This window comes from Sinocyclocheilus grahami, unplaced genomic scaffold, assembly GCF_001515645.1.
Source record: "Sinocyclocheilus grahami isolate Dianchi unplaced genomic scaffold, SAMN03320097.WGS_v1.1 scaffold524.1, whole genome shotgun sequence".
NCBI lineage: Eukaryota > Metazoa > Chordata > Actinopteri > Cypriniformes > Cyprinidae > Sinocyclocheilus > Sinocyclocheilus grahami.
The window spans coordinates 446,468-469,592 of NW_015505703.1; the positions used below are offsets into that span (position 1 = coordinate 446,468).

A 23,125-nucleotide genomic window follows, 5' to 3' on the forward strand; every position below is an offset into this window, starting at 1 on the left:
ATCTACGCTAATATTAGTCTCTTTTCATTCTTATAGGTTACTTTAGCCATGCGGATCCAGTCTGTATCCAGATCAGATGGTGGATCAGCACCTAGAGATGACCTCTACAGCCCTGAATGTCACCAGAGAGCACGTCAACTAGATGCGCCCCAGAGACAGATCCCCTGCGAAGACCTCGTCACCTCGACGGCCATCGGCACAAGACCACGAGAACCAGACAAGACCTCTGCACCTGTGTTGCAGCCTGGAATTAAACCACCCCATGTTGGTTTTGTCTGGCCAGAGGAGAACTGCCTTCTTGCATTATTGACAAACTATTTTCCTGTTTGACACTGTAAAGCTGCTTTGACACAATCTGTATTGTATAAAGCGCTATACAAATAAAAGTGACTTGACTTGACTGATTTGACTTGACTTAACTGCAGTGTGCAAGAGCATATTTTCAATAAAGAATCCTGCTGAAGAGATACCCGTCACTTGTTGAGTTGTCATATTTAAATTTCTAAATATTCCCCATGACAATGGCCTAGTATGTATATGTGCACATTTCTATGCTTGGAATAAAAAGATTACACTACAAGTTTTGAGCAATATTCTTGATTATGTGATGACATTTTTTTAAAGAATCAAAAAGGGAGTATGTACGGTGGCCGAGAAGTGCTAAACAAATCACAATTCTGAAAACAAAATAAATTACAAACGCAAATGCAAGTCTAAAAAACAAAATAATTCAGAAAACATTATAAATCAGAAAACACTGACAAATCAGACAAACCAGAAAAGGTAGGTATAGTTTGAGACAGCGCCATTGGTTTGGGATTACTCACCGCTGACTGGATGAGACATCTGTCAATCAACGTATACAGGGAAGAACAGCAGAGTCCTGCTAGAAAGTTTGGCGATGGTATTAAAGTAGCTCAGTTTAAATGTATAGTATGAATTGCCCTTACTATGGAATTAAAAAATATGCGGTGTCTATTTAGATTTAGTTAAAAGTGGCTGTAAATCATCAGCTCCAGTGGAACAGATGGATAAAGTGTGTCCTTGGCTTTTTGACGCGATCAACCCGGGTTCAACCCGGGTTCGATCCCGCCTTTTGCCGAACTTTTTTTTTCTTCCCTATTTAAATAAATCAATCATAAATAAATTAAAATAAAAAATAACTTAAATGGAAAATTACACATAAAATGTCAACTTCAAAGAATACACAGGAGGTAACCCTTACATCAAAGTCAATATTTTTCCATCAACACAGTAGTTTTAACAGCTTTCTTATTAAGTGATGAGCAGAGAGATTCAGAAAATCATTTCAAATCAATACAAAAAATCCTAAAATTTGGCATACGATTTAATGAAAGAAAGGACAATGGAATACAAATACAACGTGCAAACTTCAGTCAACTTGTTTTTGTTCTTCAGATCAGAATGTATTGCCCTTTCTGTGGCATCCAATGGCTGACTTTGCCAAGATTGTGCAGTTCATGTGGGCGAGATGTAAGCTTTGTCGTAGAGAATGCTTTCAGGTGATTCTCTTAAATGGTTCTTATATAGGGAAATAATTAAACTATTTTCTAGGTTTTAATGGATCCCTGCTTCAAAAACTATGGGCTGTTGTCAGGAAATACTAGGAAAAATGTCTCTCCTGGGCCTGATGCTGGTCATATGTTCAGACCATATACAGCATTGTAATCTAAAATGCATGAAATTTTGAACTGAAATATTCCAAATGGAGCTTTTATAATGTTACATGTTTTTAATGTTCCTTATATATTTTTAAATGGCACATTTTGAGGGGAAAATTATTAAATGCAGTAATGCCTTTTTACATGTAGTGTTAATAAAAGCTGCTATTGTGCAATGCCAAGCACGTTTTTACCAGCCTTTGGACCAGATATGAGTGCAAATAGCCAACCTTCTTGGTAAAGCCTGTTTTCGCTAATGTCAAGTCAATGCTCCAATTGCTCACCATTGCTCAAATATTTTATATATAACATGTTACTTCTATTTAATTTTTGTTAGAATAGCATCTATCTCTACTTGCACTTAGTATAAACATTTTTATTTATACATGTCATCATGATGCAAACAGTAACTACTAACTACCACCGTTTACATGTACTTTTTTTAACAGTTTGTGTATAATTTAGGAAAACCAGTAAGCATACACCATTGCAGCTCACTGTAAAGTAAAACAGAATGTAAACAGGTAGAATGACGATTAGCACAAAACACAGAACCTGGTTTTTAAACTGTTCCGATGCAATGGGACTACAGAAAACTTTATTTTTAACTCTTAACTGTGCATTTTCATTTGAGAGGTTATTAAAGTTTCTCAGCACCATTATTTAGGTGCGCTTTAATTCATAATTTATCATATTTTAGATGTTGTAACAGCTGAAATCACTGATGATGACCAATACATATTCAGTCTGATACATACAGAAGTAATGCATCATATTTTGGTGTGATGGAAGACAATAACATTAATTCACTTAACCCATTTAAACCCAAATATTTCCTAGACATGAAAATATCCAAATAATGTATCATTAGTAACCCCTTGAAATAATCAATTATTTTTAAAAAAAATTATGGAAAAGTGTGTGAAAAATTGTGTTTTATGGTCAGTCACAATTGTGACCGGTGGGATAATGTTATACTGGATTTTAAACAAATGTTGCAGTCAGCAAAATTCTTATAAATCTCAGTCCAGTTATTAACACATTTTAAACTGTTTCAACACTGATAGGAATACGGGGGGGGAATCTACATATTTCAAAATTTTACTCTATTATAAAATTTTTATATTAGTGCAACCAGTATTAAAACATAAATATTGTAACTTATTTGTAACATTTGAACTTTTAATTTAGTGCGATACTCACTGTAACTTTCATTGCGACATTTTAGTGCAACCTTTACTAACAACTGCATTTGGATGCATGTTGTGGACTAAATACACTGTATTATCCCATTGGTCATTATTGTTGTCATCAACATGTTTATTCTATGACCACACTCAACAGAACTAAATAATTGTGAATTCATATATTAATACTAGACACCTTAAAGATAATGTGTTCCAAAAATCTTTGTCATGTCTTTAACTAGGGTGACCATACCTCCTCTTTTCGGACCTAAAAAAATGCCTCCGGCCGGGATTTCTAAATTGCCCAAAATGTCTGGGATTCGGCCTTTGCTTTCTACAGTTGCCATTCATTGTGTGCCTTTTTGTATTCGAGCCCTGCGAGGGACTTTTCTTAATCCAGCTCCCGCTGAATTTCTGACCATTATCTCCCGCTCCTGTGATTTTTGTGTCCAGTTCCGCAAACATTCTAATATTGCATATAATTTTCGCGCATCAAGGAGGCGCTATCAATATGCGGAGTATTTAAATCTCTTTTGAATGAGCGCTCGCTGTTCACTTTCGATTTCGCGATCACGCTCTGTAAAGGAAGATCAGATATTTGTCAATGAGCTCAGGATCTGTTGAGCAGCAAATCCTCCAGCATGGTCTGTCAGCCATCTCTCCTCTCAACCCATGGTCAGTGAAATCTGACTCCTGCAGCTCACGTTGCATGCAGGGTTGTCAAGTCCATGTTTTTGTTTTGTTTTTTCGATGGAATTGGGCTACTTTTAAACTGTTGCCATGGTTTGATTTCCCCCCATGGGTTAAAGGTTTGAAATGTTGCATAAATTACATTTGACTGAAATGCTTGTATTGGTAGTTTTCAGTCATGTGACTGGTCCGAAGACCTGGCGGGCAAAACATCCATAGAACTGCAGCAAAAGACTGTCAATTTTCTATCTCTTCCAATCCAAAAGTATTTAGATCATCTCTCAAAAGAATAAAACAAAGATATGTGAACAAAATGCAAGTTTTGGCCATTATCAATCCATAAAGCACCTGTCGCAATATGTCAATCACTAAAAACAGCGGTACATTCTAAACGTTTAATGTGAAAACACTTAAAGTACCTTTAAAACAGTGATATTAAAAGATGAAATTAGTACACACCTTATTGACTTAATGATGATGCGTGCTTTATGCAGGCAAGCAAATGAGCCTGGAATATGAGTGCAGTGTGCTAAATGGTTAACCGTCTTTATAATGGTGTTCTATGGGAAAATATTTATATTAAACTTTGCGCATTGCATTTATATTATGGGTTCATCTGCTTGCCTGTACAAAGCCTGTGCATCATCAATAAGGTGTATAACTAATTTGGCCTTTAAATATCACTGTCTTACTACATTAATACTAAATGCAATCCTCCTAAAAATAACTGGTGGTCAGTTGAGGAAAGCCTTGTTTTGCCCTCCATGTGGGCATTCTTGTAAGGGTGTGACGTCACGTGAAAACTATCAATAGAAACATTTTGCGTTCTACTGCCTATGATAAAATTGTGCTGTTATGTTTTGTGAAGGAGGGCCACTGGTAGGAAGCTTTTTAGCTGCGTTTATGATCAATATGCATAACAGTGACTGTAAAACTGTTTTACTGCTTTAACTGCTTTAACCACCAACCAACCAACCACACGCCAGCCCCCCGCCCCACCTGCACCCACTGTCCTCTTAGGAAAACTAAAATATGGTCAACCTATGTTAACATATTTTACTAACCTTTTATTTTGGAGCTTTGATGCAGCCATCCTCCTCTCATGGTGCAAATACGAAGTAAACTGCTCTGGTTATGTGACAATTTGCACTAACCATGTGACACTGCACATATTTAATCGAGACCTTGCAGGAAATGCACTAAAACACCAGACACATTTTTAGAGCTTTATAAATGAAAAATTTCCTTACGGTCACTATTGTGATCGATGGGTTAATTTTGCTTGGCAAATAATTTTTTTTTTGCAGTTTTATTTATTTAGTTATTTGTATACAGCCCTAAAAATGACACATTTATGTTTCAATTACTGGGTTTTGTATTAAGAAAAAATACATGTATACTGATGCATCACATTACATGGCGCTTTGGCGATTGGCGCTTCAGTCAATCTACTCCACATCCAATCACGGGCCCCCTCGTTGCTCGGGCCCTGGGGTTTCAGCCCCACCTAGCCCTATTGTTAATCCGGCCCTGCCTACTGTATGCTCTCGATGTCAAATGCAGAAACGTTAATTCATGCTTTCATGACCTCAAGGTTAGATTATTGTAATGCTTTATTGGGAGGTTGCTCTGTGTGCTTAATAAACAAACTCCAGCTGGTCCAAAATGCAGCAGCTAGAGTTTTTACAAGAACCAGGAATTACAACCATATAATCCCGTTTCTGTCAACTCTGCACTGGCTCCCCATTGAACATTGAATACAAAATCTAGCAAATTACTTATAAAGCCCTGAATGGTTTAGCTCCTCAGTACTTGAGCGAGCTCTTATATTATTGTCCTTCATGTCCGCTGCGATCTCAAAACTCTGGCCATTTGATAATATGCAGAATATCAAAATCAACTGCGGGCTCAAATTTATTTTAAATTCCATCCTTTTTCTCTTTAGTGCCCAAACTCTGGAACAATCTACCTAGCGTTGTTCAGGAGGCAGACACACTCTGTCAGTTTAAAATCCAAATTAAAGGCCCATCTCTTTAACCTGACAGATAACACACTATTGCATTTCTATAATTCAAATCTGTTAAAGGGTTGTTAGACTGCATTAACTAGGTCAACCAGAACCAGGAACACTTCCCATATCACCGGATGTACTCGCTACATCGTAAGAAGAATGGCATCTACGCTAATATTAGTCTCTTTTCATTCTTATAGGTTACTTTAGCCATGCGGATCCAGTCTGTATCCAGATCAGATGGTGGATCAGCACCTAGAGATGACCTCTACAGCCCTGAATGTCACCAGAGAGCACGTCAACTAGATGCGCCCCAGAGACAGATCCCCTGCGAAGACCTCGTCACCTCGACGGCCATCGGCACAAGACCACGAGAACCAGACAAGACCTCTGCACCTGTGTTGCAGCCTGGAATTAAACCACCCCATGTTGGTTTTGTCTGGCCAGAGGAGAACTGCCTTCTTGCATTATTGACAAACTATTTTCCTGTTTGACACTGTAAAGCTGCTTTGACACAATCTGTATTGTATAAAGCGCTATACAAATAAAAGTGACTTGACTTGACTGATTTGACTTGACTTAACTGCAGTGTGCAAGAGCATATTTTCAATAAAGAATCCTGCTGAAGAGATACCCGTCACTTGTTGAGTTGTCATATTTAAATTTCTAAATATTCCCCATGACAATGGCCTAGTATGTATATGTGCACATTTCTATGCTTGGAATAAAAAGATTACACTACAAGTTTTGAGCAATATTCTTGATTATGTGATGACATTTTTTTAAAGAATCAAAAAGGGAGTATGTACGGTGGCCGAGAAGTGCTAAACAAATCACAATTCTGAAAACAAAATAAATTACAAACGCAAATGCAAGTCTAAAAAACAAAATAATTCAGAAAACATTATAAATCAGAAAACACTGACAAATCAGACAAACCAGAAAAGGTAGGTATAGTTTGAGACAGCGCCATTGGTTTGGGATTACTCACCGCTGACTGGATGAGACATCTGTCAATCAACGTATACAGGGAAGAACAGCAGAGTCCTGCTAGAAAGTTTGGCGATGGTATTAAAGTAGCTCAGTTTAAATGTATAGTATGAATTGCCCTTACTATGGAATTAAAAAATATGCGGTGTCTATTTAGATTTAGTTAAAAGTGGCTGTAAATCATCAGCTCCAGTGGAACAGATGGATAAAGTGTGTCCTTGGCTTTTTGACGCGATCAACCCGGGTTCAACCCGGGTTCGATCCCGCCTTTTGCCGAACTTTTTTTTTCTTCCCTATTTAAATAAATCAATCATAAATAAATTAAAATAAAAAATAACTTAAATGTAAAAATAATTTAAAAAAAGTAATCACTAGCAGAAACTCAAAAAAAAAGCCACTGCACAAAACAAATCCCAGCCGGGTCCGTCACTTTTTTGGGTCCCCATGAAACATTTCCGTTGTGGTCCGTGCTATTTGCAGCGCGTTTCTTCATTTGCATGTGTTGTGAGGATTTGCAGCGGGTGTGTTGTCAAACTGATGAAGATGTTTTCTTAATTTGCTGGTGTTTTTTCAATTTGCATGTGTTTTCTTAAGTTGCAGCGCGTTGAGCTCTCTCGGCCACCGTAATATAATGCTTATTTGAGCTTTCAGACATTTAAATACACACAAGTACTAGCAAAACCATACATCTATAATTTGGAAAATACACGCTGATGTCTATGGACAGGGCAATAATCATCCTAAAAAATATAATCTGACATGTTTTTATTGATATCATATACAGATTGTGTAGGTAACTATAAAGTTTACTCTGCTCTTCTCCCAGTTTACCAGAAACCTAATTTAACGTGTTTCGGGAGGAGAGGATGAATTTGTGTGTTGTAAATCCCACAGCTCGTATTCAGCTCGAACTAACATGGCGGCGCCCATCACACGGTATAGATCAAATAACACGGTCGATATAAAAGTTTAAACTACCAAATAGATTTACTTGTACATATTTCAGAATCGGAATATCAGATATTTCATAATATAGTGAGCATGTTTGTGAATATTTTGAATAAAACAGGAAAAATGTAATAAAAGCGATCCATGTGTCATACAGCGCTATTGTGGTTGCGTTGTGTCACATGACAAGCATGACGCGTCGCCATGGAAACAATAAGGCAATACATTCTAAAATAACGGTCGCCTAAAAAAACTCACGCTGGGGGCTCAGCTAGAATATTTTAAACTCACCTGCGAAAGGGTTAAATCGCCTAGGTAAAAACGGATTAACTTTGTTTTTAATATCCTCCTCCTTTTTTTCTCTAACAGATGTCTGCTGTACATACGCTGCAGCTCCTCAAACATTGAACAAAATAAAACAAGTCAAATCTTTTTTTTTTGTCAAATTACTTTCCAAATTTAGAAATAATTTTCCTTCATTTAAGTAGTGTGTTGGCATAGCAACGTGATACTTCCTGTTTCCTTTTCCGCCTGTCCTACGAAGGCCGTCTCGTTTAATTCTAGGTTGAGGACACTTCGTACATGCATCCCACAGAGGAATGACTGTGAAGAAAACTTGTAATTCGACAAAAGGTGTGTGCCTTTACGTGCTTTTTTGTAACTTTTTTACTTTGTTCAATATTCTGTTCGGTTACTTTACATTATATTTATTACTTTATATTGTTGTTTATAAGCATATACATGGATAGGAAACCATAGACATAATAAATATTTATTATGTCTATGTAGGAAACATTTACTTTCATCTCCAGGAAATCGAAAGTTATGCTGCACCGGCGCAGTGGGAGTCGCGATTTTGGTAACTGCGCGCGCACGCACGCACTGCGACGCTTTTGTTTATTAGGTAGGGCTTGTGATATGCTAATAATCTAACAGTTTTGCATGATATATTTGATTTACATTGGTATTTACATCTTGTTTTACTGATCAAAGTTTGGTCCTTTTTGAAGATTCGTCCATTCATCCTGCGCGAGAGGGTGGTGGCTGAACCCGCGTCAGTGCAGGAAAGACGAGCCACTGTGAGTTTGTTTGTTTGTTTGTAATCCCAAAATATTCTAGAATATAGTGTAACCAAACTTCATATTTTGTCACTGCAGAACGGGGGCATTTTTCTTTAGAGAGGGAAGCATCGGGGTAAATAGTAGCTAATGCGTTTTATTGATCGGATAGCAATCCAATCATGAAAATACCAGGTCTAAAACTCTACGTAAAGTGATACGTAAAGTCAGCTCGTTTCTCCTTTTCTTAAAAAAGCAAGAGGTGGGTTACTGCGAAGCAATACAATGGCAGTGAATGGGGCCAGACGGTTTGGGAATCACTGCATTACATGAACAAACATTAATAAACATGAATAATAAACATGCCCAAAGTCATTCAGGTTTGAAAAAATGTTTTTCCAGAATTCCAGAACCAACAATTACTGAAGGTCACTGAATATGATAAATAGTGTTTCATAACTATACATCATCAGTGTTTAGTAACTTGATCTGGAGGTGTTTTTTTGCTTCCAAATTCAGAAGCATGGTTTGCAGATTTGTTTACATGACATTTACATGGCCATTCTATATTGTGAATATAGTCAAAGCTAGTGGTATGACACAGTAGGATATTTAGAAAGGAAAATTTAAAAGAGAAAAAATAAGAATTAGGGCGAATCAATAAATTGTGATTACTGCCCCAAGCGGCAATCTCCCGCTCTCTCTCGTGAAGCCAACAAGGAAGTGACAAACTGTAATTCATCGACTGGCCGCTAGAGGCTAGCTGCAAAAGGGAGTCAATCCCATAGACTCCCCATGTTAAAATGCCCAACTTTACAGCAGAAAAAAAACGTTTACAGCCTGGTTCAAAAGATTATTTTGGTCTATATAGCTAATTTTGCCCTTCATGACAACTGTGAGGGGGGTGAATTATTTTATAACTCATCCGTTTAAATTATATTAAGCCTTAAAGTTCTGCATAATTAAGGGCGTGGCCACTTGAGTGACAGGTGCATTGCCGCTGCTGACACTGCCGTCGAGCTAGGTGGGCGTGGTTTCAGCAGCCTCTTTGCCCATTTTCGATTATCCGAGAGTGATGCGCGGTGACGCGCTGCAAAGATGGCGACGGCTGGCTCCGCCCACTTGACACTACGTCCTTGTTTTTATACAGTCTATGTTACTGCCATTGTGTGAATAATATGTAATCATGTAATCCATAAAAAAGTAACTGTAATCTGATTGAGCATTATAAAATGAAATATACTCTAATTACAAGTACTTAATTTTTTTAATCTGTGTAATCCAGATTATGTGTAATCACTATATAACTACTATCTAACACTGGTCATATGATCCTTCTGAAATCATTCTAATGTGCTGATTTGTTGCTCAAAAACATTTATTATTATTCTTAATGTTGAAGCTTGCATCAATTTCAGCAGTTGACAACTGGTTCATATTTTTGTGGAAACATTGCTACATTTTTTTTCAAGAATCTTTGATGAATAGAAAGTTCAAAAGAAATTTTTAAATAATCTATATGAAATAGAATATATAAATGTCTTTACTGTAACTATTGATCAAATTAATGCATCCTTTCTAAATAGAGCAATTTCTTTCTTTTTAAAAAAAATCCTACTTATTCCAAACTTTTGAATAGTCATAACAACGACACTTACATCATCATTGCCGCATCTAGTGCGTCACTGATAAGGCTTCCTGACGCACACCTAAAATTCAAATACACCGTTTTTGACTAATATTCCTTTTTGTTATTCACAGTCTCCACATCGCAGGCAGGCAAGGCACTCATTTCAGCATGTGTTTGTGTGTTCTGTTGGCAGTCTGCTTGTCACTCATAACACACGCCTTTAAATGAAAAAAGCGTGAAACTATATCGTGCATCAAACATTTTTTATATCGTTATCGATGATGGTGTACTGTTGTTAAATATCGATACCGTTTTATCGCCCAGGCCTAAACCCATCCATAAAAATAAACTATATTGGGCATTTTATTTATGCCCCCAGTTGTGTTTCCCACATACTTTTAACATGATGAAATATTTAAGATTAACATATAAGTTATATGTAAAATATGTAAACCAGTCATTTATACTGTATAGTCCTGGCATGTACCCCCGGTGTGTAGCCCAAGAAAAAATGGGGGGGCTGGGGTTAAAAATAAATAAATTAAAATTTTGTAACAAAAAATAAATAAAACTAATTTAATTCATTTGTATAGTCATTAAAATTCATAGAAAAAAATTGCCTAAGCCTACAGTGACAAGCAATAGTAAAACATGAATTAAGTTTAATCAAATTGATTGTGAAAGTCGTTTCAACTTAAACTGACTTAGGAAGTCGTTTGTTGCCATGACATTTTGATCATGTTATCAGTGGCGGCTCGTGGATTTTAAAATAGAGGAGGCACACTAATTGTATTGGTCTGGCATCCCTGCCGATTATTATTATTATAATGTGTTTAACCACTTTAAAATGGCTTATTTGTGTGTGTTGCTTTTAGTCAGAAAACGTAAAGAAAACGACATACATACAGCAAGATAATATAACTTCACTTACCTGGCCTATCACTTGAAGCAAACATCCATCCCTTAAAAGTCTGTGTTAAGAGAGCGCTGCCTGTTGCGCCATTTAATTAAGCCGACTGCTGTAGCCTATATCCAGTTTAGGCTGTTTTCGCTAAATTTGTATACTGTTTGAATGACACCTTGGTAAATCTGTTGGTGATCAAATATTCAATATCGCTACTCATAAGTACTTGGTACATTATCAGCATAGCGGGAGACGTTCAAACTAATATCACGTAATTTACGTCTCTTTGATGATTGGTTGATATCAGGAGGGAGGCTAGCCTCCCTTGCAAGGGTTCTTTTCTCAACACTCCTCAGCGCTGAAAGTGAACACTCAATGGTGTTTGGCTAATTTTTGTTACCAACGGAGGCACGAGAGCTCACCTCTCCCCTGGCCTCCCCCTACCCTTCTCTATCATTAGTGGTTGCAATTACATCAGTAGATTCGGCACATTCGCGATAGAAAAGCAGCGCTTTCACGTTATTTTATTACAACTGTGAAATTACAAACAAAAAATACACATTCTGAGGCATGAACTGAAATGAATTGTGAATTTTATTAACATTAAATCGTCCTTCTCCCATTTTCACTTCAAAATTATGGGGAAGCTGTGCCTCCCCTGATGATGCTCTGTGAACTAACATGAACTAACAATAAACAAATGTATTTATTAACTAACGTTAACGGAGATTAGTAAATACAGTAACAAATGTATTGCTCATGGTTAGTTAATACATTGTTTAATGAACTTTATTGTAAAGTGTTACCATTAATTTTAATAACATCTTAAGACTTGACACTTGCTGATAATTCAACTTTTATTTAAATGTTAATAATTAACTAATACATGATTAATCTTGTTAACATTAGTTAATGAAAATACAGTTGCTCTGTGAACTAACATGAAAGAACAATAAACAAATGTATTTATTAACTAACGTTAACGGAGATTAGTAAATACAGTAACAAATGTATTGCTCATGGTTAGTTAATACATTGTTTAATGAACTTTATTGTAAAGTGTTACCATTAATTTTAATAACATCTTAAGACTTGACACTTGCTGATAATTCAACTTTTATTTAAATGTTAATAATTAATACATGTAACAGTAAAGCATATACTGAAATTAAAATAAAAAACAACCATAAATAAGTTGTAAGTTGTAAATGACCAATACACATGAATAGAAATAACTTAAAACTTAAGTTGTAAATAAACTATATTCGTTGACATTGCGATTGCAATGTGACAAGTCAAAAGCAGTAACTGGATTCTTGCTTGGAAATGAACATAATGAAACGTTTTCCAAAAATTAACAAATTTACAATGTATTGTTTAATACTATATATTTTTACCAGGTATAAGTAATTAACGGGTTCACAGTTTTGTTTTATATAATTACGTATTACTACCATGTATTGTTTCAACCGCATTTCCTGTTTACCGCGGTGTCGACGTCATTACTTCGCCACTAACCAATGAGAAGCGTTGTGGGCGGGGCGACACGTGCAGCACCGCCTCAGGTGCAGCCCCGCCTCGATCTGCAGGCTGCAGCCGGGTGTACTTGCGACAAGCCGCCATATTATTATTACCTGCAACGTGTCTGTGCTGGACCCAAATCAAGAATTAACGACCGTTTCTACAGCCATTGCGAAGATACAACCGAGAAAGTCCGAGAGCGTCTATTACCTCAGCAGCAACCAATAATAATAACAATCTCGCATTCTCGCTTCTACAGCACTTAATTTGATATTTAACGTTAGGTCTTTCATATTCTTGGAACAAAATTAATGCTTAAGGTTGATTCAGTATTACTCTTAATGAAAAAAAAAAATCCCACACACACATCAGCAATACTACAATGACAAAGTAGCTTATATTAAACATAACACTTTTATTAACAGAACGAATCAGATATACACTCGTTATACACAAATAAATAAAAGGTTTTTGGATTTTCCTCTTCAAACGAATGCTTAGTTTGTGGCTCATTATTATTTACTTATATAAAATTTTGAACTTTTATTAACAATATGAATAAGGAAAATATGTTTTACCCGCATTGTAACAAATAAATAAACGGTCTTTGGATTTCCCTTTTTTTTTTTTTTAAACGATCGTAGTTTGTGGTTCATTATTAGCCTATTAATTAAAACACATCAGCCATAAAATAGTACAATGGCAAAGATCCCCCTCCCCCCCTCCCCCTGTGATGCATTAGCAATAAACAGTTAAATGAAAGCAACTTTCTGTGTTTACACCCTGTGTTGAACATTTATTTAATGTAATGTATTTATTTATGTAATGTAATGTTTGCTGGAGAAAATGCAGATAAATGTATTGTTCATGGCTTCAAAATGTCTCTGCTATAACGGTGTAATTTCTGTTTTTCAAGGTTCGCAATGTTATGATGTTTGAGTTTGTACTGTGAATTATCACTAGAAGCCATTAAACAATGGGCAAGTATAATGTTGTTTTTCAGCACTTACCAGTCATTATTTTAAAGTAGTTTAAATGAACATGATCTCACCTATTTTTTTTCGTTTGCAGAGAAGCCAGAGGATTCTCCACTAGAGACATGGACTGAGTCGATGGTGAGCAATTGGTTAAGGTCAATAGGAGTTAAAGAAACAAACATCAAAAAACTTCATGAAGAGGAAGTGGATGGCCGGATCCTTTGTGAACTCTCAGAAGAATATCTGGAAAAAAAGATTGGAATGAAATCCGGGCCTGCACTTTTAATAATCAAAAAAAGAAATGAGTTAGTAAATTCACAGAAGGCCCAGAGCCAACATTTACACAAACAGACTTCTGGAAAAAATGACCATGGAGCAAGTGCAATTAAAAGTCTTGAAACAACAGCCGACATCAAGGAAGAGCATAAAGAAGATTTTGTGCCTATGGTAAAAACAAAGAGAGATTCAAAACTACGACCTTTTGATATGAAAGGTGTTGATTTTACATATGTCAAAAACAGTGTACTCTTACCAGAATCAGGGGTTGTTGATTTTATTTGTCCATGTCATGAGTATAAGTCATTTGCAATTGCTGCAACACTGGACCACCAAAGACTACAGGCCAAGTTTGCAAAGGAAGTGCTGAAATTTGCTACAGGTTGTATGAATGTTCGTACAAATGGCACAATACATTTTGGTGTCATGGACAGTAGAGGTGACACTGGTTACGTACATGGCGAAATCACTGGTATTCCTGTTAAGGAAAAAGATGTATACTGTGATGCATTAGATTACATAGAGAGGAGTTTCTCTATCTCTGATAGGGAACTTGTACGATTATGTATTGGTGAACCTCAGTTTGTTCAAGTAGTCTGTTCAAACAGCAACGAGGAACTCTACGTTGTGGAGGTTGATATTAAGCCAGTAGTTAGCATAGTCAAGAATAGGGTGTTCTCTGTTAGCTTGCCAAATTTCAATGAGAAGGCAAACAAAGTTCAGCTTGAGAAGAACACTGCTTTTCGCAGAGTGGGTCCTAAAACCGAACCAGTGGCTGACCTCAGTGACTTCTACCAACACATCAGTTTTAGGGATGCTCAGAGAGAAGAGGCAGAGAGAAGGAATAATTTCTCAGCACCAGATCTGTGCCAGAACCTGGGAAAAAAGCTCATCATGCTCATAACGGGTGGAAAGAAAATACTGGACAAGGAAAAATGGCACATACTGGTTACCAACAGACTTCAGGAGAAGGATCTGCAAAGCATTGATTTTTTGTTGAACATGAACATCTTCTGCGTGTTTGACTTTGATCCAGATTCCAACGTGTCTGGGCTGTGCCATGAATACAATAAGCACCATGTAGTGAACCGCCATTTCATGCAGAACTACAAAATTCCCAGTGGCTTGAGCATCCGAGAATTTGAGAGTCATCTGCGTTTGTTTGATCAAATCAGCTGGATATTTTGCAATGGCCGGAACGATTTCAAAGGCAACGAGCCTCCCTGTGATGAGAAGACTTGGGTTAAAACAAAAAGGACCCTCCTAAAAGATTGTGTGTCATTGATTTGCAAAGACATCTTACCCAAAGGAACCTTTCAAGTGATTTTCCTCCTTACTTCCCCTGTTGACACACCTTTCCTAAACACGTTCTATGAGTTCATCACCGACATGGAAGGACATGAAGACATTATCTGCCTTGCAGAATCTGAGGAGAATTTCAAGAAATGGCACAGCTTTGCTCTAGGATCCTGTGACATGGAAACAGTAAATAGTTCAAGTGTTGTTGGGATGACAATAAGTCAAGTAAATGCAACCCTCCAACAGGTCCAGCCTACGACTACACGGACAATGAAACTATTACCGATCCATGTAAAAGGAGAGTGTTTCCTTGATACTCGAGAGGAGGAAATGAGATGTTCTTTGGAGATTTTGAGTCTAAACCACTGCGAGGAAACAAGTCCTGATGTCATTGAATTTGAAAAAGAGAATATTGAGCAGCAGTTTTACCATGGAGGAAAAGTAACTTGGATGAATCTCTGGCTTGCGGATCAAAAAATAGTTGGAGAGGTTATTCAAAGAGATGCTTACAATGAAGTCAACAGTCTGGTGAAAGAATGTCTTTGTTGGAGTTTGGACCGGGCACCCATCAGCTGCATCAACATGTACCATCATCCGGGCAGTGGTGGTAGTACAGTGGCATGGCAGGTACTGTGGAATAACCGAAGAGATCTAAGGTGTGCAGTTGTAAAACCTTCATACTCAGCATCGGTTGTTTCAGAAGATGCCATTTGGCTTCGAGAATATGAAGAAAAAGATCCCCAAAAATGCCTCCCTGTACTTCTGCTGTTTGAAGACTGTGATCAAGAGTATTTAGAAGATGTCAAGTATGAATTGGAAGTGGCCGTCAATACCAAGAAAATAGCACGTGGAACTCTCTGCTTCATCCTGCTAAGTTGTAGGAGATCTCACAATCCAGAAAAAATGTGCAAGGTATCACCTCAACACAATGTTTCTATTACTCATAAGCTTTCAGAGACAGAAAAAAAGCAGTTTTCCAAAAAACGACGAAGCCTTGAAAAACAGTTCAAGCCAGAATTCATTCTAACATTTGTCCTGATGAGTGAGGAATTTGAGAGCCACAAAATTATTGAATATGTGAAGCAGTTTGTCAAGCATTTACTGCAAGGCATTGATATCAAGTCTGCTGTTACTACGCTTGTTCTGTATGTGGCATTGCTCAACACTTACGTGCAGAACTCATTCATCTCTCAGTCACATTGCGAAGCTCTCCTGGGCCTTTCCATTCATTTGGATAGATTTAGACAACATGCCTTTGAGACTTCTCTGAGTGAGCAAGCTAGACTGGTCTTAATACACTTGAGGGATGAAAAAACCTACATTAAGTTGATCCGAATCATTCATCCGCTGATTGCAAAGGAATTACTCCATCAACTTCTGGGTGACAAGCAACAACAAAGTGATCTCGCTTTGGATCTTCTCAACAACAATATGCTCTTTGAGCACAGGTTTGGTAAAGATCAGTACATGAAGTTCTTGCGAGATCTGTTCATGACACGCCGCAGAATCAGTAAAGGTGATAAAATGGACACCTTCTTCTCTCCCCTAATTGAGCATGTGAGAGAGAAAGAGTGTCCAGATAAAGCTATTGAGCTTCTCAAGGCCGCTTACAAACGTTTTCATGAGGATGCATTTTTTGCTCAACAGCTGGCTCGACTCAATTACAAACATGACAGATTTGAAGAAGCAGAACAGTGGGCAAAGACTGCTGTTGCGAAAAGGCCAAACAATTCTTACTTTCTTGATACCAAAGGTCAGGTGTACAGGCAATGGTTCACAGCTAAATTTAAAGCCATGAAGCAAACTGAAAAAACACCTGAAAATGTAGTAGATGCTTTGGAAACAGCACTAAAGGCTATTGAATGTTTTCAGGAATGTGAGAAAGCAGCAGTTGAAGACAATGAGACCATTAACAATGCTGGCTTTTTTGGAGTAGTAGAAGTAGGATGCGAATTGCTAAAGCTGATTTCCTCTCTTGATGTGTTCTCAGGAAGAAATCATTCCCGATGCATAAAATACCTCCTCACAGATTATATGCCTGCTGAGGTAGAAATACCATGGGAAATTTTTCATGGGAAGCTGAAAAACATCCAAAAAATAATACTGGAGGCGCTAGAATGGATTTCAGAAGACTTGAGTTACTTCCAGACTGACCTGAACACCGATGAGGAGAAGACATCGGAGACTGTTGAGAGGACCACAAAGTACCCCATGCACTGGCTGGTGAATAAGTCTTCTGCTTATGGTAAATACTTTAGTGGTGTTTCTCAAAGTAAAGATCAAAACCAAGGGAAGTTTACTCCTGTCATGAAACGCATGATGATTTATCATCACGGTGGGGGAAACATCACTACCATTTTTTCCCTTCTAACAAACCAGAAAGATTGTTGTGGTCTTAAACCAGAAAGTCCTGTCATGGTTCTGGAGCAAATTATTTCACTTTACCCAAGCAAGCCGATGGGGGCGCAAATGCCACAAGCGGACCTTGTCAACTACATAGCGTCACACTTTGCTTTAAGTTGTCTCTCAACTCAGTCTCCCAAGCTGGTTGCATTTCAGGATCTACAAAGTCTGAGTGACCAGTTTCCTAGAGAGAAACAGAGATGCTTATCAAGTACTCTCTTCTTGCTCATCTTACTTTTCTGGCCAGAAGAACATGACACAGAAGCAGAGAAAGAACACAAGTATGAGACTGTGCTCTCTGCAATTGAACACCTCCAGATACTCTATGACAAGAAATTGAAAGACATCCCTCCAAGGAAAAAGAGGATCTACACTCATTTCTTCCTGAGCAATGGGACTGGTTTTGAAAAATTTGTCCACAAGAGTAAGTTTGAAACAATCACAAAAATGTTCTCAGTTTCAGAAAAACGGCTGAAATGGTTCAGTGGAGAAGTATGGAAAATGCCAGAAATTTCTAAATTGCTGAAATGTGTCACAGGCTGGATGGAAGATGAGAAGGTATTTCTGGAGGGTCCCAAAGGAATGAAATTTTATATCCCAGCTCTGAAGACATCCTCAGTACCCCACAACAATGAGAATGTCACTTTTTACCTGGGCTTCACTCTGAAAGGACCTGTTGCATACAACATTACAGTACAAACATAGACAAGCATATGTTTAGGGTAGATTAGGTGGTCCAGAAAGATGGCCCAAAATCTGTCTTTAGGTGCTAATGAATTCTCATCCAAGAAGAAGGGCATTTAGGGTTGAGGAAATACTAAATTTAGCATGGTTGATAACTTTTTTAATGTAATTTACTGTAATTTTTACAACTGTCAGCTGTCAAGTAAAACTTTAAATACGAGATATTGTATGTAAACCCTGCAAAAAATGCTTCTTGAACTTCCCCCCCCCCCCCTTTGGATCTTACCAAAAACGAATTCTGGGGAAACAAAAAAACTATTAATAAGGATGGAGGGCTATTGATTTTTCTATGTATTTTCATCTCTGTGCAGGCATGTATTTCCTCATTTACAATGGTTTTATATTTTAACTTTTTGTTTATAGTTTATTGCATGAATGCTAATGCTTTGTATAAAAATAAAAGCATTTATATTTGAAGATTCTGGAAGTGCTTATTTGCATGCCTTACAGGTAGGATAGGCAGTGTTTTTCTTTTCTTTTTTAATTGTTATAATGGTTGAAAAAGTCTCTTCACATCCTGATAGCAATAATGGAATTTTTCTAAATTATTAAAAATAATAATAATAATAATAAAATAAACATCCTCTGTTGAAGACTCAGGTCATTAAAATGTTCATCCAATCATTGCAGTATGAATGCAATGATAGGGTGGCCTACCTTTCAGTCTCCCTATGTATTTGCATACCTCCACGCACATTGTTCGTGCAGGCATCACATGTCATGTGAGGCTATGCAGAGTTGCAGACACATTGCTAGTCATTGAGCAAGAATGGCAAGTTAAAGGTGCACTCTGCAAAAATGATCTGTTACTGTTTGTAAACAAGATTTTAACTTGGCCCCTTGTGGGTGGGCTCAACACTGCTAGAAGCCACGCCCCCTGTCAATGACATCATCATATCCGTTACCACATTCACAAAACATGTGATTTTATAATTGATAAGTTCCCTGCAAATATTGGAAATGTGAAATACATCAACTTTTATATGAGGGTGAGTATTTTCCCACAACAGGTGGCCATGACGTTTTTAAATGCTGCCTGTATGCTAAACAAAGAATGTATGAACAAAGTCACCAGATCTAAATATTCACAACAAGCGCCCTTTCAACAAACAAAAAAAAAAGAAAAAGAAATGAGATCTACACTTTCTCTGCCTCTCCCCACAGCCTCTCAAATTTTGGTATCCCCCAGGATACATTGTTAATGAATCAATGGCTTGTACACTTTTGTACTTTTTTGTTTCTATGTCACAGAAAGACCTTTTTCCTTAAAATTTTTCTTAGTCTTGTCTTGGTCTCAACCCCTCAAAGTCTTGGGTCTTGTTTTTGTCTCAACACACTCTGGTCTTGGTCTCTAGTTTTGGCTTCACTTTTCTATAACGGAAGGAAGTGGACTTTTTTTTTTTTTTTTTTTTTTTTACAGTTTATGGTTTGAAACAAATTATTCGTAAACTTGTTTTTTTTATTATCATCATGTATAAATAACATTTTTGTGTATATGAAATTGAATATACAGCTACACTAATAGTTAGATGACTGGCTGTAATATATGAGCAAGTTTAGCCATCTAAAGTAGTCATAAAAACCCTTAACGCACACTAAATCCACACTGCTTCATAGCGGTGTCCCATCATGCATCATGTTCTGGAAATGAAAAAGATGAGTATGTTTAGATTTGTACAATATTTGCAACTGCTTTTTATCACCACAATTACTAAATTGCATCATCTGTTATGGAGACTACTGAACAAACACGTGAAAGTTCATTTTAAAATGCAAAGTACTGAAAATCAAAATAAAGCTTTGGAAACACTTGCATTTTTATAACACTATAAGTGTGTTTCATCAGGTAATGAAAAGTTCTATACACACCTCTGGTTTTCACGCCCACTTCAACACTTGGGCCAAATACAGAAAATATGCCGTGGAAAAGTTCATTTATTTCAGTAATTCAACTCAAATTGTGAAACTCATGTATTAAATCAATTCAATGCACACAGACTGAAGTAGTTTAAGTCTTTGGTTCTTTTAATTGTGATGATTTTGGCTCACATTTAACAAAAACCCACCAATTCACTATCTTAACAAATTAGAATAAGACCAATAATAAAAATATGAACCAAACTGAGAGACCATTTTGAAGGCTCAGGAAACCTTTGCAGGTGTTTTGAGTTGATTAGCTGATTGGCATCTCAATTATCACCAGTAAAATATGGAGTGCCACAAGGATCTGTCCTAGGTCCTCTGCTATTTTCGATATACATGTTGCCCCTTGGTAATATTATTAGAAAATATGGGATTAGTTTCCACTGTTATGCCGATGATACTCAACTATATATCTCAACAAGACCAGATGAAACTTCTAAATTATCTAAGCTGACAGAATGTGTTAAAAATGTAAAAGATTGGATGACCAATAATTTTCTCCTATTAAATTGTTCTATTTATGACGTGCTGACACAAATTTCAAATGGTTTTCAACTAGGGATGGAAGGATTACCGGTTTCACGAGAAATCACGATAAAATGCCCTGACGGTTAGTATTATCGATTAAAATTGAATTATTATCAAAACCATATTTGATTATCACGATTTTGAAAACTCGCGGTAAATCCTGTCCAGCCAGCATCAGTCTGACGCAGAAGCAGCATGCAATGTTGTTGTTGTTTTCTTTTTTTGCATGAGACGAAATGGCGGAAGGCAGTGACAGCGCTCCGGAGATTTTTCAGCCATCTTAGAGGACCAAATCGGTGGTCTCGTCATATTTTGGCTTTTACAAGAGTCCTGAAGGCAATTTAATCGAGGACGGTCACCCTGTCTGCTGATCTTGCAAGAAGAAAGTCTTCTGCAAAAGGGGGAAACGCATCAAATTTGCTCAGTCATCTTCGTGACCACCACCCACTGTTATATAGCGAATGCAAGGTGACTTTTACCTCAATACCAAAACTAACTGGGCAAATAATGGGACAAAAAATATTGATTAGAGATTAAATATTTCGTTATCTCACTTGTAATTAACGCAAATCTTCCGTGAAAAAAAGTTCGCAGCAAGTGGCTTTGAGCCAAAACAAAGAACGTTCAAACTATAAGGTTGACATTTAAGGGATAATGTATTGTATATTCATAGTTAACTTATTACACAGATTTTTTTTTGTACCTATAATAATATATAAATACGGGGATATGAAATATTGAATTGAGATTAATGTTTTGAAATCTTACCTGTTTATAAATCCATTATGAACAGTGTACAAAACAATCGTCAGGACAATATGTAATTGCTGCTTGCAGCTATATTTTTTATTATTATTATTAGGGCTTCGTGTTAATGTTAATTTAATGTTTATGCTAAAAAAAGTGCATGTAGCTGCTAATTGTATTTGTTGTTTGTTGATTTTCAAATATAAAACTTATTGAAATGTTTTCTGTGTGTGTATCAGTTGTTTTTGAAAATGTTCATCAAAATTGAACAAAACCGTGATAGTATTGATAATCAAGATAACTTTGGCCACTCTAATCGTGATATTAAATTTTCATACCGTTACATCCCTATTTTCAACGGTCGTTTGATCGCGTCCAGTGTAGGCAGACTTTAGCTGTTGTAGACATGGTGTTACTCACCTATTGAGAATAAACAAAGTAGGGCTGCACGATTAATCGCATGCGATATTTAACGCGCATCTTATCAGTAAAGCTGGTTCTTTAATCAGCGGTAAATCTCCATCACGTGCGTGCTTTCACATTGAGCAGCATTAACTACACAGAGCCGTTGTTCACTGACGAGCTGCGCCAAACCACGTTCATATTCGCGCGATTTTTAGCGCAGCTCCTCAGTGAACAACGGCTCTGTGTAGTTAATGCTGCTCCATGTGAAAGCACGCACGTGATGGAGATTTACCGCTGATTAAAGAACCAGCTTTACTGATAAGATGCGCGTTAAATATCGCATGCGATTAATCGTGCAGCCCTACTTTGTTTATTCTCAATAGGTGAGTAACACCATGTCTACAACAGCTAAAGTCTGCCTACACTGGACGCGATCAAACGACCGTTGAAAATAGGGATGTAACGGTATGAAAATTTAATATCACGATTAGAGTGGCCAAAGTTATCTTGATTATCAATACTATCACGGTTTTGTTCAATTTTGATGAACATTTTCAAAAACAACTGATACACACACAGAAAACATTTCAATAAGTTTTATATTTGAAAATCAACAAACAACAAATACAATTAGCAGCTACATGCACTTTTTTTAGCATAAACATTAAATTAACATTAACACGAAGCCCTAATAATAATAATAAAAAATATAGACCCGTTTATAAATCCATTATGAACAGTGTACAAAACAATCGTCAGGACAATATCACTACAGCAAAATTATAGTAGTATTAAAACTAAATTCCTCTGATTTAATTTTCAATACAATCAAAAACTGAGACGCAAGACGGCAAGCTGCATTTGAATGAAACGAGAGAGAGCGCGTCCGCGCCTCTGCGGTGATACAAGAGACATGCGGCGAATTCCGAACAGAAGTGAGCATCCCTATGCATTACACCCTTCGAAGGGCAGAGCCCTTGAAGTGTGTTCTTTGAAGGGTGCAGGGTATTACTGTCTCGTGTAAGCCTTTGAAACTCCCTTGGCGAAGGGAATGACTGACCAAATGTTACCTTGACAACACTGCGCGTGCGTGCTGCATTCAGTACTCAATCGGTTGTTGCAAATAAATATTTATTATTATTATAATTTTATTCAAATATTGTCTAATTGTGTCTTATTTACTATTAAACGTTTTCAAACTA

The 23,125-nt window shown here is 37.0% G+C and overlaps 2 protein-coding genes and 1 long non-coding RNA gene across 3 annotated transcripts in view; all 3 read left to right on the forward strand.

The window, feature by feature from the left end:
- The window catches only part of LOC107555087 (serine/threonine-protein kinase/endoribonuclease IRE1-like), a 64,432-nt gene extending 61,878 nt beyond the window's left edge, over positions 1-2,554 (forward strand). Inside the window, exon 23 of the transcript XR_001605134.1 lies at positions 1,524-2,554. The gene's annotated coding sequence lies outside the window, so the exon portion shown is untranslated. The remainder of the gene's footprint in view (positions 1-1,523) is intronic.
- Positions 2,555-8,324: 5,770 nt separating this feature from the next.
- LOC107555081 (uncharacterized) lies at positions 8,325-13,601 on the forward strand. Its single transcript, XR_001605131.1, has 3 exons — positions 8,325-8,412; positions 8,519-8,587; positions 13,538-13,601. It is a non-coding gene; the product is annotated as an uncharacterized lncRNA (long non-coding RNA).
- Positions 13,602-13,731: 130 nt separating this feature from the next.
- On the forward strand, positions 13,732-18,582 carry samd9l (sterile alpha motif domain containing 9 like). The gene is made up of 2 exons (XM_016237783.1): positions 13,732-13,753; positions 13,979-18,582. The coding sequence occupies exons 1-2, from the start codon at positions 13,734-13,736 to the stop codon at positions 18,279-18,281; spliced, it is 4,323 nt and encodes a 1,440-aa protein (XP_016093269.1). The 5' UTR covers positions 13,732-13,733; the 3' UTR covers positions 18,282-18,582.
- Positions 18,583-23,125: the final 4,543 nt, after the last annotated feature.